The sequence below is a fragment of the Anolis carolinensis genome, chromosome 4 (assembly GCF_035594765.1).
Source record: "Anolis carolinensis isolate JA03-04 chromosome 4, rAnoCar3.1.pri, whole genome shotgun sequence".
In the NCBI taxonomy this organism is placed as follows: Eukaryota; Metazoa; Chordata; class Lepidosauria; order Squamata; family Dactyloidae; genus Anolis; species Anolis carolinensis.
The window spans coordinates 179,658,961-179,672,680 of record NC_085844.1 but is presented as its reverse complement, the minus strand read 5'-3'; the positions used below and the strand labels follow the sequence as shown (position 1 = coordinate 179,672,680).

Genomic DNA, 13,720 nt, shown 5'->3' with positions numbered 1-13,720 from the left:
GCTAAATTATTATCTCAGAAAAGACAAGGCAAAAAGAGACAAGAAAACGTATTTTGCTAAAAATTCTATTGTATTATGTGTTTTTTTAACATTTTCCACAAGAAATTTATTGTTTTATGATTTTGGTTGTAAACCACATTAAAAACTAATTGATTTGAAGGCCTATAGTATTTCTGGCAAATTAAATCAATAAATATATACAGAAGACTAGAGTATGGGGCTTTTAAGTTGGAAGTAGTGGCTTCCATAAATACCAACTTTTTTTGAAAGGATAGAAATTAATCTGTAAATGCCAATAATCATACTGTAAGTAAACTAGAATTTCCACACATAGAATACAAAGAAAAATGTGTATGTTCAATTTGTCCAATAAAGTTTAAGACTGAATATCTAGCAATCAAGCTCTTACTTCTTTGGGATGGATCATGAGGACTCCACAGACAAAAGAGAAAGAGAAGTGATTTATTTAACAAAAAGATGGGTTTCCTCAGGGAGGTTTATGTCCACAGAATGCTTCATGCATCAGAAATCTCTTCACCTGAATTTGAAATGAAAGTCACACATGGAGATTGTTCTAGCTGCTACTGCAGAGATGGCTTGCTGGTTGCCATATCAACTGGACTTCTTCACAGAAAAGGTTTGATTTTCCCCATCGAAGATACATATTAGAATAAAGTACTGCTGCCATGCAGCTATGCCCCTTATCAGCAGGGTTGAGTTTGTTCTTTTATTTACATGGTACAGCTCCAGGTTCCATAGAAACAAGGACTTGCTTGCCCATTTCTGATGGCTGTCAGACAACAAAAATATTTTGCTGCAGGCTATATATATATATATATAGCAAGTTCATTTTTACTGAAGAAACAATGTACTATTGCAGGTCATAATACTCATTAAAATAATCAAAGGAAACCAAAAGATTTTAGACTATAGTAGGGATATGTGAATTTTATGTAGCAACTAGACCTACTGGTTTTTCATATGATTTCTGTGAGAAAAGTGTGTCTGGGACATTGATACTACATGTGGAATGTGTAATAAGCACAATCGTTCCAATTGTCCTGAATCAATTCACTGCCCTTCCAATGTTTTAGCTACTTTACAAGTGTCCCAGGACCTTATATCGATTGGCATATCGATTCACCATGCATCATAGCAAATTTGTGGGGTCCCGGCAGGAGGCGGGGGGTGGGGACTGTAGCCCCATGCCCCACATTGCCCAACATACAGCTGGCTTCATCCCATGGGGGGAAGCGTCTGTCACTCGGTAACACAGAAGCCTCCCATGTTGCCATGGTGTTGTTGTACACTGCTTGCTCTCCCCATTTGCCATGGAGCCCAGCCGGAAGTAGATGTGTGTCATGTAATGGTCTCTGTGGTGAAAGGGGAGAGCAAGCTGTGTACAGGCAAATTGCCCCATCCAATGAGGTCTGCAGTTTCTCTCTCCCCCCCCCCCACTTTTCACTTTCCTCACTGTCTCAGCTTTTGTCAGTCACTATAAATTGAGCTCAGATTGCAAAGGTAGTTCAGAAGTTCAGAAGGTAAGACTGAAAGGAAGGGATGAAACATTGCACTTTTTGGTCTGTGCCTTCAAGTCGCTAGTTAACTTAGGATGATCCCATGAATTTCATGGGGTTTTCCTAAGCAAGGAATACTCAGAAGTGGTTCGACCTCCTTCGCCAAATGAAATATAGCCAACAGCAACTGTTATTGATGGGTCCTCAACATGCTCCAGTTGTTCACCATTACTTTAGTATCCCTTCTGAAGGGAAAAAAATGGGGATAAAAATGGCTGAGATGGAACAAAGCCCAGAACCAATGAAGGTGAAGAGGGAACAATTCAGAAAACTGATCTAGTGGATGACCATAAAATATTAAGGAGACAATTCATGTCACCCAGATTCCTAAGTGAAAAGATGAGCTCCCTGTGAGGCTGGTCTCATCTTTTGCAGTGTATAAATGGAGACATCATATATACCCACATATACAGGCTCTCAAGAAGAAAATCTTTCCAATGGTTCAGGAGGATGATTTAGAAAAAAAAATAACTGAAGCCAAATAAAAATAAATCAATTATGCTGAACTGTGGCAGAGCAGGCAAAGAACAAAGGGTCAAGAGACAAAGCAGGACAATATAGACTAGTAAGATTAATATTAGTTGTGGGAGCAAACTAGAAAGCTTTTGAAGGAGAATGTAAAAAAAGAGGGTTTTTCAAAAATAACAATTGCCTGACACCAACATTATGCACTTAACTTTCTCCCAAATATAACCACTGAATTGTGTCAAATTTGAGAGTGAAACTTTTCTTGAAGGATGATTTCATAGTGACAAGTTTTTAAGTTGCACAGTAGAGTCTCACTTATCCAAGCCTTGCTTATCCAAGTTTCTGGATTATCCAAGCCATTTTTGTAGTCAATGTTTTCAATATATCGTGATATTTTGGTGCTAAAATTCATAAATACAGTAATTACAACATAACATTATTGTTTATTGATCTTTTTCTGTCAAATTTGTTGTAGATCATGATGTTTTGGTGCTTAATTTGTAAAATCATAACCTAATTTGATGTTTAATAGGCTTTTCCTTAATCCCTCCTTATTATCCAAGATATTCGCTTATCCAAGCTTCTGCCGGCCCGTTTAGCTTGGATAAGTGAGACTCTACTGTACCTTATTTGGAGTGCATTTCAGGAGATACTGGATACATAGTGATAATTTTCTCTATCCTAAGTGGTGTGGATGATATCTGCTTTTGCCATATTTCTTGCTCTACATTCCAAATGAAATACATTCATTATGCAGATTGAACATACTAGCATGTTTGGGTATCCTGAATGCATGACTAACTAGGGCAGGAAACAAATAGCCCTTAGCAAGCACCTTCTCTTAGCTAGCCCTCCTTACTGCTGTTAACTTCATCTGGGGAGATCTTGTTCTGGGTCGTACCCATTAGCGAGCTGGGTACCATGGACTCAGAGGGAAACTTTTAGTAGAGGGTGCCATGAAGATGAAACAATATTACACTGTTAATTAGTTTGCAACTGAAAGAAAATAGAAACACAGCTAGCAAACTTTCATGGGCAGAAGTTTATACAGATGATCAGGACTTATATGTTTCCGAATATTTGACATGCTGCTTTAAGCAACATTTCCTTGTGGTGATTTTGCTGGATTATAGGGGGGAATACAGTGTCTGCATTTTTGTAGTTGTTTCAGATCAGAGAATCGCTCAGAAGGTATCAAGCCAAATTTACCTTCTTATCCCAATCTGCAGATACCATCATTTTGAGATTACAGAAGGCCCATAGGTAGAAAAATAGTTAATTCAGTTCTTTTCCCCCATAGGGGACTTCCTAATCCCCTAGAGAAACCGAAATATTTCACAAAAATGAAATCTAAATCTGCAGTGATCCTATCTCTTCTGGCAAGGCCCATCACCTCTTGCCATCTTTTGTCTGACCTATTTGCTAGGTTTGCTTAGAGATAGGAAGCTATTGGGCTGTTTTTGCGAACTTACTGTTAAATCCCAGCCCTATTCCTGCTGTTGAACACTGATAAAAGACTTCTTTTCAAAGCAGCAAAAGGTGGGGAAAATGGAATGACTGCTTTATTGCATTGATCATGTGGCTTCAAGGTTTGTTTTTCTCTAGTAAATAATATCAAACAATCCTTGAATATTACTTTTTAATTGTTCACTGATGGCAACAATATGTTAAAAGGCAGTAGCATTTTTCTTGATTATAGGACAGAATCTTATACTCAAGATCTATTGAGTAGGGGGCATAACAAAACGTCCCTCTATCGCAATGGTATTTAAGATGCACTGCCCCCGTGATCAATATGCCAGCAAGCATGCTTGAAAACCACTGTTGGTGGAGATATACCAATGAATTCACAACATGACATTGACTAGAACAGACAGACTTATAGGGCCATGCCTCCCAAAGGGAAGGTGTGCACTTACTTACACCATATTCTTTAACTGCCTGGATCTCAATTGTAATTTTACTGAGTGTGCAACTTCACACTCAGATGTAGTGCAAACAAACTTCCCTCCCACTGACTTAGGCCGCCGGAATTGCCAGGGAGCATGACTAGTTGTTGTTCTTGCAATGTACTTTCCAGGCAAGTCTTAATTATGGCAACCCTATCATGGGGTTTCCTTGGTAAAGTTTGTTTAGAGGAGGTTTTCCATTGCCTTAGGCTGAGAGAGTGTGACTCACCCAAGATGACCTACTGTGTATTTATGGCTAGGCAAGAATTCAAATCCATGTTGGCTCTTTATGACTACTGACACCCTCCATGAGTTCATCTAATCCACTTTTAAATTTGCTCAAGTTGATTGTCTTGTACTTGTGAATTCCATAGCTTCCTTCACTGTCCTACATCTCCAACTTTTTCTTCCATTGGATAATCTTTGGTTCCAACATTACCCTTTATTCTCATTTCCTTCAGCTTAGAAATAAAATTGTGATGAAGAATTCTGGATAGAAAGTGGAAAGGCTCCAAGGGATAGAGAAATGTATATGGTGAGCAACAATATTATCCCACTTTTTGTTTCTCCTTTGATTTTATTCTACATCGCAAAATCAAGTCCATCTTCATCATTTGGAGGGTTAGGAGACTAGCACGTTAATCTATATTTTGGAACTATTATTGTCACCCAGTGATTTTCTGGAGGCTTGAAATTATGCCTTCTTTGATGTAAGCAATTATGGGTTCTTCCAAGTCTGACAGAACTGCAATTTAGGAAGCAGCATAATAGCCTTTCCCATGAAAAATGTTTTTAAAGGTGGCCTTTAACTTGTAGGGTCCCACAGGGAGCTATTCTCTCTCCTCTATTATTTAACATCTATATGCGACCACTTGCCCGACTGGTGCGGAGCTTTGGGCTCGAGTGCCACCAGTATGCTGATGACACACAGCTCATTCTGAGGATGGAGGGCTGGCTGGACTCCGTACCAGATAGTTTCCATCAGTGCCTTGAGGCCGTTACTGGATGGTTGCGTGCCAGCAGGTTGAGGGTGAATCCAGTGAAGACGCAGATCCTTTGGCTGGGCCGTCCGGGTGGGAGGGAGATCCAGCTGCCTACCCTGGATGGTGGGACACTACGTCCATCATCTTCTGTAAAAAGTCTTGGTGTCTTATTGGACCCTCTGCTCACAATGGAGGCCCAGGTCTCAGCTGTGAGCAGATCTGCGTTTTTCCACCTACGTCAGGCTAGGCGACTGGCTCCCTACCTATCTAGGAACGACCTGGCTATGGTGATCCAGGTGACGGTCATCTCGAGGCTCGACTACTGTAAGGCCCTCTACATTGGCCTTCCTCTGTCAGTGATCCGGAAACTGAAGCTGGTACAAAATGCAGCGGCTTGTCTTCTCGCCGGGGTGCCGGCGAGGTTGCGTATCACCCCAATTCTACAACAGCTGCACTGGCTACCGATTGAGTACCGGATTACTTTCGAGATACTGGTACTAACCTTTAAGGCCTTACATGGTTTGGGGTCGGCATACCTGAGGGCCTGCTTATCCCCCTACCAACCCCAGAGATTACTTCGGTCCGAAGACCAAAATTTGCTTGAAGTCCCTAACATACGGACTTATCATTTGTCTTCTAATAGGCAGAGAGCCTTCTTGATTGTAGCCCCTCAATTATGGAATGCCTTGCCAGTCGAAACTCGAACTATCCGAGACCTGCTTGCCTTTCGGAAAGCCTGCAAAACCTTGCTCTTCCGACAAGCTTTCGATGGGTGAAAAACTCGGGGCTATGTCTGTTTTTATTGTTGTTTTTATTGTTTTTATTGTTATTTTAAAGCTAAGTGTATTGTTTTAATCTATTTCTGTAAACGGCTCTGAGCCAAACTGGGAGTAGCGGTATACTAGTCTAATAAATAAATAAATAAATAAATAAAATATTCTAGGGGAAGGAACCAGCAAATACATGTCAGCATGTAAGTTGTCCAAGAAACTCCTTGGAAACCCATGTGGCTGCCATAAATAAACTTAAAAGCACAAGCACAGTATCGGTAGTCAATTTGATATTGTTAACATAGCAATTTGAAATGTCCAATTTACTATTTAGAGATTTTTTAAAAATTAAAATCAACTCTAGAAAATTCAACTCTAGAAATATTCTGTAAGGGAGAAATGAAGGGAAAATGAAAAGCAGACCATTAATAGTACCTGGAAAATGTAGAAAATTGCTCTTTTCAATAGGGGAAAACACATTTCCTGAGTTTCAAAACTCAGGGTTATATATGTACTCCCTAAAGATGTATTATTTGAGTGAGAAAGATAGCAGTCACTTAGGCTCAGAATGGAGAACAATAATGGTTCTCCATTTATACTTATGGGAATATTTTTTATTTGTAAATATTTTTGAGAACACAAGGGCAGCATTTTAATCAGCTGAAGCTCAATTGCATGTACATGCAATGGAATTCACAGTGCTGATCCAAACTTAGAAAAAGAATCTGTAATTTCTTGCCTAACACATTAAAAACTAAAAGAAAAAAGCCAACAATCCTTCTTGGCACTGAACAGAGTATCATTTCAAGCAATTTGATAAAATGCCAGATAAGCTATATAATGAGATGAGATCTAAAATAATTATGGAATGATACCTCTCTAAGATAGGACAGGCTTATGTGTTTGTTTTGCTTTTGCCCTCTTGCTTACCAGAAGGAACAGATTTTTGACAATAGAATATGCTACTTTGGAATGTGGTGGATGGCCATCTGTCAGGAGCACTTTGATTGTATACTCCTCCATAGCAGGAAGTTGGATTGGAAGACCCTTGTGGTCTCTTCCAACTCTATGATTCTATGATTCTATGAATATGTGTGATTACAGCATTATACTTTTGATTTATTTTGTCACCACCTCACAACCGTTGAATGCATTGAGTTGGATCCATTTTTGAAGGGAGTGGTATAGCATCCTGCTCAACTAAATAAGGAGCCTGCTAAGGCATCATGGGAGTACAGAAACTGGAAAACAATAATTGTTTGTCCCACACATGAGAAACACTGCTCTAAGATACACATTTTTGCACATTTTCTATTGATTAACACATTTTTGCATACTTCAAATCCATGCATTTTAGTTATGTATATTTCTACATATATAATTTGAAAAAGAGCAAGAAAAATATAGTGCTTGTTTTCTCTACTTTTATGTGTGTGTGTTTACATAACCATGAAATGAGTAAATTCTTTAAAAATCTTGCTTAATATGATTTTTTCAATTTCTGAAGGCCCACACAACTGCAATTGTATGAACAATTTCATGTTATTAAATACAAGGTTGTATTCCAAGCTGACATTTGAATCTTTGCAAAATGCAGCAACATAAATACCACATTCAGAGGAAAAAATAAAGGCTATCACATTACAATTTAATACCCGAATACCATAAGGATGGTCTTTTTTTCATATCAATATCTATGTGAATTGAGTTCATGACAATGTTGATAATGGTATCCAAAAATGAGTATTATACAATACTCTCCTTTGCTGCTTAAAAAAATATATCATTTTGATAGTGCTAACTGCACTGAAAATTATGCTCATAAACACAATTTCAGACAAACAAACAAGGAAAGGAAGGAAGGAAAAAATTAAATTTCCGTTTTAACCCCATCCAAATTGTCTTATATATAAAAAAGACCACTCCTCAAAATGATAAACAAAGCAAGTTAGCAGTTTCTTCAAATTATAGTATAAAATTATGGTTGAAATGTGGTATGGACTCTTGATCTCAATGCAACAACAGAGAATATGCTGGTAAAGTGCTAAAGATGGGATGGCGGCTATAAAAGTAATTTTTTTCACAATATCTATGTTCTGCTCCATACCTACATCAATATTTTTATCTCTACCTCACCAAACCTGGGTCCCAGTACACATGTGCTGTGACTTTTATAGCTACCTGGACTATATTACTGAAATTTGCTTCAAATGAGCCAATGGACATTTTATCATTTCTTAGATTCTAATCCTGGGTGAAGACTTGGCTTAAAATTTACAACCAAAGACACAATTATATCACATGCATTAGGCAGCAGATGTTAGGGGCTTTAAAGGTTAAGGACAAGAGGAAAAAGTGTCAATTTCTGGATTTAATTTCAAATTTTGCCAGATGATGTCACTCACCTTGGCAAACAAGAGATGACGGTGTTTCCCCTGGATGGACACGAGCTGTAATAAACACGATTTTCTGCTCTGCTCCTGGACGAAGATTTACTGTTGGGTAAAAACAGAGAGAAACAAATATTCAGAAACTGGACCTATTATACAATGCAAATTTTCTCCATTATGTATTTTAGTGTACATCCATTGTATGTTAAACAAAAATGGAGAAGAGGTCTCAAGAAGAGTGGAACACCTGAGTATATTAGATAATCTTTTTTAAAAACAAAAAAGTCACCTGGTTATATTTTTCAAGTGTGCAAAATAAATAACTGTCGGATATATACATAGATCACAAATGACAACATATCTGGCATGTCTGAAAGAGGTTTAAGCAAATCTTTTACCTCAAGGCATGTATGGAAGGAGGTGGGGAACATGGTTCAGGATGATGGAAAGCTATAGGATCCCTGATTATCACTTGGCTTCTCACTTCCCAATCTCAGATAGGAAGGTAGATGAAGGGAAGCTGAGTGAAGATCATGAAAGACTTCCATGATCTTGGGTTGGTACCCCCCTTCATCCTCAGAAGTTACATAACTAAAGGGAAGGAAAAAAGAGGGAGATCCCTCTGCAAGGCTAGCAAGAACCTGATGTTCTTGTCTCCGAGCAATGAGGGGATGGATTAAATTCTTGATCAAATTCTTGCTGTGGAAATTAATAATTTAAAACCACATAGCAAATATTTTATGCACTGATAGCTAATGGCAGCCATGTTAGTGGGGTAGTGCATCAACTCTGAACTTCAGATGAGGTATCCAAGGAATTGAGTCCTATCTAGCTCATCTGAAGTTCAGATTACAACCCAGACTTGATGCACCATTAAAAATCCTTTCAGCCACTTCTTTTCTTCCAGTTTTGCTGAACCAAACAAATGTAAATAATTTTATTCTTATACTATAGTGACCAGTGTGTGTGTATGTTGCCCCTTTTACACATAGACTGTGCTCTGGCACAACGAGATGCAGAGCCAACTTTAAGAAATGGGGCTACAAAGTGGAGCCCACGACATGCGAGTGTGGAGAAGAACAAACCACAGACCACTTACTACAATGCAGCCTGAACCCTGCCACATTCATAATGGAGGACCTTCTCACAGCAACACCTGAGACACTCAAAGTGGCCAGCTTCTGATCAAAGGAAATTTAGCATAATACTAAGTTTTTAATTTTGTTTGTGGTTTTTTATACATTATAACCATGTTCTCAATTCACTTCTGAAACTTTAAATAAATACCTAAAGGGTAAAAGTTTTGTCTTTAAAACTTTGACAAAAAACTTGTAATGTTACAATTAATTAGCCACTTTGGAGGTTTTGGGTATTCCATTCTGGAACAATCATAAATATGAAGAACACTAATCTTAAAAACAAAGCAAAGCAAAAAGCAAAAACTCTGAATGTTAAAACGTTTTCCATTTCCATACAATTTCCACCTTTAATTTCCATAATTTTTCAGTTCTACTCCAGAAGCAATAGGCAAAAAGGCACTGCTAAGATTCACTTTTCAGGAATCTTCTGCCTTTTAGGAAATTTACAGCTGGTCAGCCTGTGGTCTAACCATTTATTTTAGTCTTTGATGTGCTAACTTCACATTTCTCAGGTGTAAATTTGAGCCCTTGAGGCAGAGAAATCTTTGAAGAGAATATTTCTGACAAAAGCAGCAGCTGGTGGGGTCAACTCTGTCTCCAGAAGAAAAATTGGAAGCAGTGGAAAAGAATGGAAGAACATCAACTTAAATGTGGCAATCAGCCAGTTTCTATAGCATGGAGTAAGACAGAAGAGGAGATTTAAATCAGTCTTGAATCATACAAGGAAAGAGAAAAAATTACTCTGTATGTTCTCTTGGCCAGGCACAAAATGGTTACAAGAATTTTTGTGTGGTTGATTTAAATCTCTTTAACCTCTTCTTTTCTTCCTTTATTGATCTGTATGGGGGCTTTTCTACATGAACTAAAAAAGTCATATTCACCTCATAGGGACTGTAATCCTGACACATAATTGCATTTCCTGGCTTCCTAAACCATATTAGTTAGCCAATCAGGAAAGAGCATGCAGCAACATTTTGCATTTGTGCATTGGGCAAAGGAAGTCTGTTAAGTCACTAAAAAGGGCTGGAAATCACATCCTCTTTATGCCCCAGTTGATAGCCAATATGGCAGCTGGCTTTTATGGTGGGCTGGGATAACACCTTTATAGCCTTACATTAAGACTATATAGTTTTAATAAATGAGGAGCTGTTACAGATCTGTAACTCTAGATAGTAATCCATAACTACAACACAGACAACAGCCATGTTTCATTACTCCATGCCCAATTGTATGCATTTCCAGTTTTTGAACTGTTTTATCCATCTTGAAGTGAACCAGTAATGCTAAAACAGTATTCAATATATGATATAACTTTTCTCAACTTTCCTCCGGAACATGCCTTAAAATCTAAACAGTCTTAATACTCTTTTTCAAAAGGGAAGCAGTTTGTAGCAATCACTATTTTTCAAACACAATTGCATTTTCCTGCTTTTACTAATCTAGTGTACCACTATAAACAAAAGCAGGAAAAGAAAACAACAACAAAATATTGATACCAATAAATGGAATTCAATGTAAAATAAATGATATTGTATATATAGTCTTGTCTCTACCACTAGTGGGACATCTGTCAAAGAAAACATCGTCTTCTTTATTGACTTCAATATTAGATAACTAATCCCTTCTATTTTTGGACAGTAGCTCAACTGTAATAAAATGAAGGAAGATAAGAAATGTGCTAGGCAGAGGCTGGAATGTACAAGATATTTTTTAGGCATGGAAGAAGGTGATGTGAGAGGACTGAAAGGAAAAGATTTGTTTTGTGTCATTTCTCAGTCAGGAAAGGGGAAGCCTTTGTAGAATTGCATCCCATCCTGCAGCCCCATTCAGCCCTGCTATGTAAGAAGCCTGTCACATCAATAAGAGTTTGGTAACTATTTGCTGCCTGCAAGCATTCATGTCTCAAAGCCTTGAGGAAACAGAGAGATGATGAAACTGTCTGCCACACCGAAATGGCAACATGGTTGAAGAAGTGACCTTCCACTAAAGATAGAAATAGGTGGAATTACTGTGTGTTTGTTTTCATTTAGTTTCATTTCTCTTGCAGTGTTATCACCCAGCATGCTAGCCAAAAGATAAGGCTGACAGCTTTTCAAGCCAATCAGCGAAAAAGCAAAAATAATGTCTGTTTGCACTAACAACCTTGGTACCCACTTTGCATTCGTAACATAATGGTTGAATCTGCCATCCCAGATATCGGAGGAGAGGCATTCAAATTAAATCCCTCAAAATAAAATCCAAATGTTCCTGAAAGCTAAACTATTTCCAACCATTTCAGATAAACCAGGATATCTGAGAATTAGAGGAGCCATTACAATGATCTAATTTGAGCTCTTGATGTGTATGTTGCTGACCTAATAGATAATTGATTTTCTACAGCTTTTTTTCCTGCTGACCGTGGGAAAAAGATGCAAATTGGGCATTATATTTGCAGGCTAATATTATTGCGCCCTTGTGTCTTCATAAAAAGATAAAGTTTGGGCCAATAAAAATAAAACATTTCGAGGTTTAACACAAGCAAATGTTTTATACAGGCAGGTAACAAATTGCTTTGTCATTTAAGGGAACATAAAGAACACAGTAATAATCTTTAGGCAAAACAGATTGGGGTTGTTGCTTAGGTTTTAGTTTTCATTGCCAAAATCACTTTAATGTTGTGTGGCATTTCCAAGGTAGGATGACAATGTGTGTGTGTGTGTGTATACAAATGTGCCTTGTTCTCATCCACATATTGTCACTAAACCCATGGTGGCTGCTGAGAAGTGCATAGGCAAAATAACAACACCAGAAAATTACAACATATTTACAGGGCATTGTGATGTTTGCTAAGGGCTTATCCAATCATATTGGAAAACTAGTTGTTCTAGTTTCCATACTTTAAGGCAGAGAGGCCCAGCTGCAGGGGGATTTAGTGCCCATTCCTCACAAATCTCCATAGGCTGAAATCTCCCCCCACCCACACACACACATTTTGTCAAAATGCCCCTTTTGTTCTTTGTATATCTTCTCAAAATTCTGACTGGAGGTCCAAAAAGGAGTTTCCTCTTCAAATTTGTAAAGAAAACAATGAATTTACAAAAAGCGTGAGAAGCTAGCATGTTCTTCTCCTCAGCATGAATGAAAACTGAACTAAGGAATAACCATTCATACCAATCCTTTTATTTGTGTCCTGCTTTACAGACTGTTCCACATAAGACTAATGTATGAGGCTGTAAAATTATAAACTTCTCCAAGAAACTAAACACCAAGTACAAATGGAAGCTAAAATTCAAAGAAAAAATAGGAAAAATAATTCATATGGATGCCCATTTTACAAGAAGGAAAATTTCTTCATTTCTGCCAGCCACCTCCATCCCTCTTCCACTCCTCAATATACTCTTTCTTTGAACATAGACACACTCATCTAAGGGTAAGAATCCTTGGAAAGTAGCAAAATAGCCAAAAGCCCAGTCCAGAGTCAGAAACATGAAGTTCAAACTGAGAAGCATCAGAGTCAGGTCCCAGGACAAGAGCAGACAAGCTTAAGCCAGATAACAATGTTGTCCATAGCAAAAGAGTTACAGCACTGAGGCCTTTTCATTTTAAGATCTCACCTGATGCTTAATTCTTGTTTCTCAGCTAATCTCTAAGACCTGCTGTATCTTGTCCCCTCTTTCCTGCACCCTAGAGGTATGGGTATGGTTAATCTCCTATAGCTTACTCAGACACGCTTGATTCAGCTTCCTCCAGAAGGGGTTGCTCAGAATATTGAAGAATATTTGCTTCTGCTGAAGGATTCATCTTCAGCAGTGGCTGAGGCAGGCTGGGAAGACTGCTGGGAGCTGCTAACCTCCATCTTCTCTGTTGCCCCTTCCAGCAACTTCTTGTCCTTGCTGTCCAAGCTGGCCATGAAAATTTGGCTTGCCTAGCTCAGGAGAAAAGTAAGAAGAAACTCGAGGCTGCCAAAAAGGCCACTTCTAGTCACTTCAAGCCAAGTAGAATTTGCTGGGTTGCTCCCGCTTTATGCTGTGTCCTCCTACTGTGGTAGGAGTTTCGTATGGTGCAAGATCTTAGGGAGTATGTCTAAATGATCAGATATCGCATTATTTATCTTTTTTGGTGTTAGAGACCAGACCAGTGTATGAGTACAGAAATGACTGAAATGGGGCTTGGCTTCCACATTTCACAGATTTCCCATTTTTTTTTGCTAGCACTGTGTTCTCTTACTTGTGAATTAAGCAGGGGAGCACCAATGGTTCCAGAAAATTATTTTCTTTCTTAATTGTGAATTTCACCCCACCCTGTTCCTGGTGAAGGTGCACAGAGAGAAAAATTATGCTCCACGTTTCAGTATTAATACCTAACTACATTTGCAAATGAATAGCCCAATGAAGGCATGTTCTTGTCAAGCAAATGGCCAGCACATTCTTCTGGTAAAACAATTCAAATGTATATTTTTTTAAAA

At 38.3% G+C, this 13,720-nt stretch overlaps 1 protein-coding gene across 1 annotated transcript in view; it reads right to left on the bottom strand.

Moving 5' to 3' along the window:
- Positions 1–13,720, bottom strand: part of bend5 (BEN domain containing 5) — a 1,240,673-nt gene that overhangs the window by 291,953 nt on the left and 935,000 nt on the right. Inside the window, exon 7 of the mRNA XM_062979625.1 lies at positions 8,153–8,242. Within this exon, the coding sequence (XP_062835695.1) occupies positions 8,153–8,242 (90 nt within the window). The remainder of the gene's footprint in view (positions 1–8,152; positions 8,243–13,720) is intronic.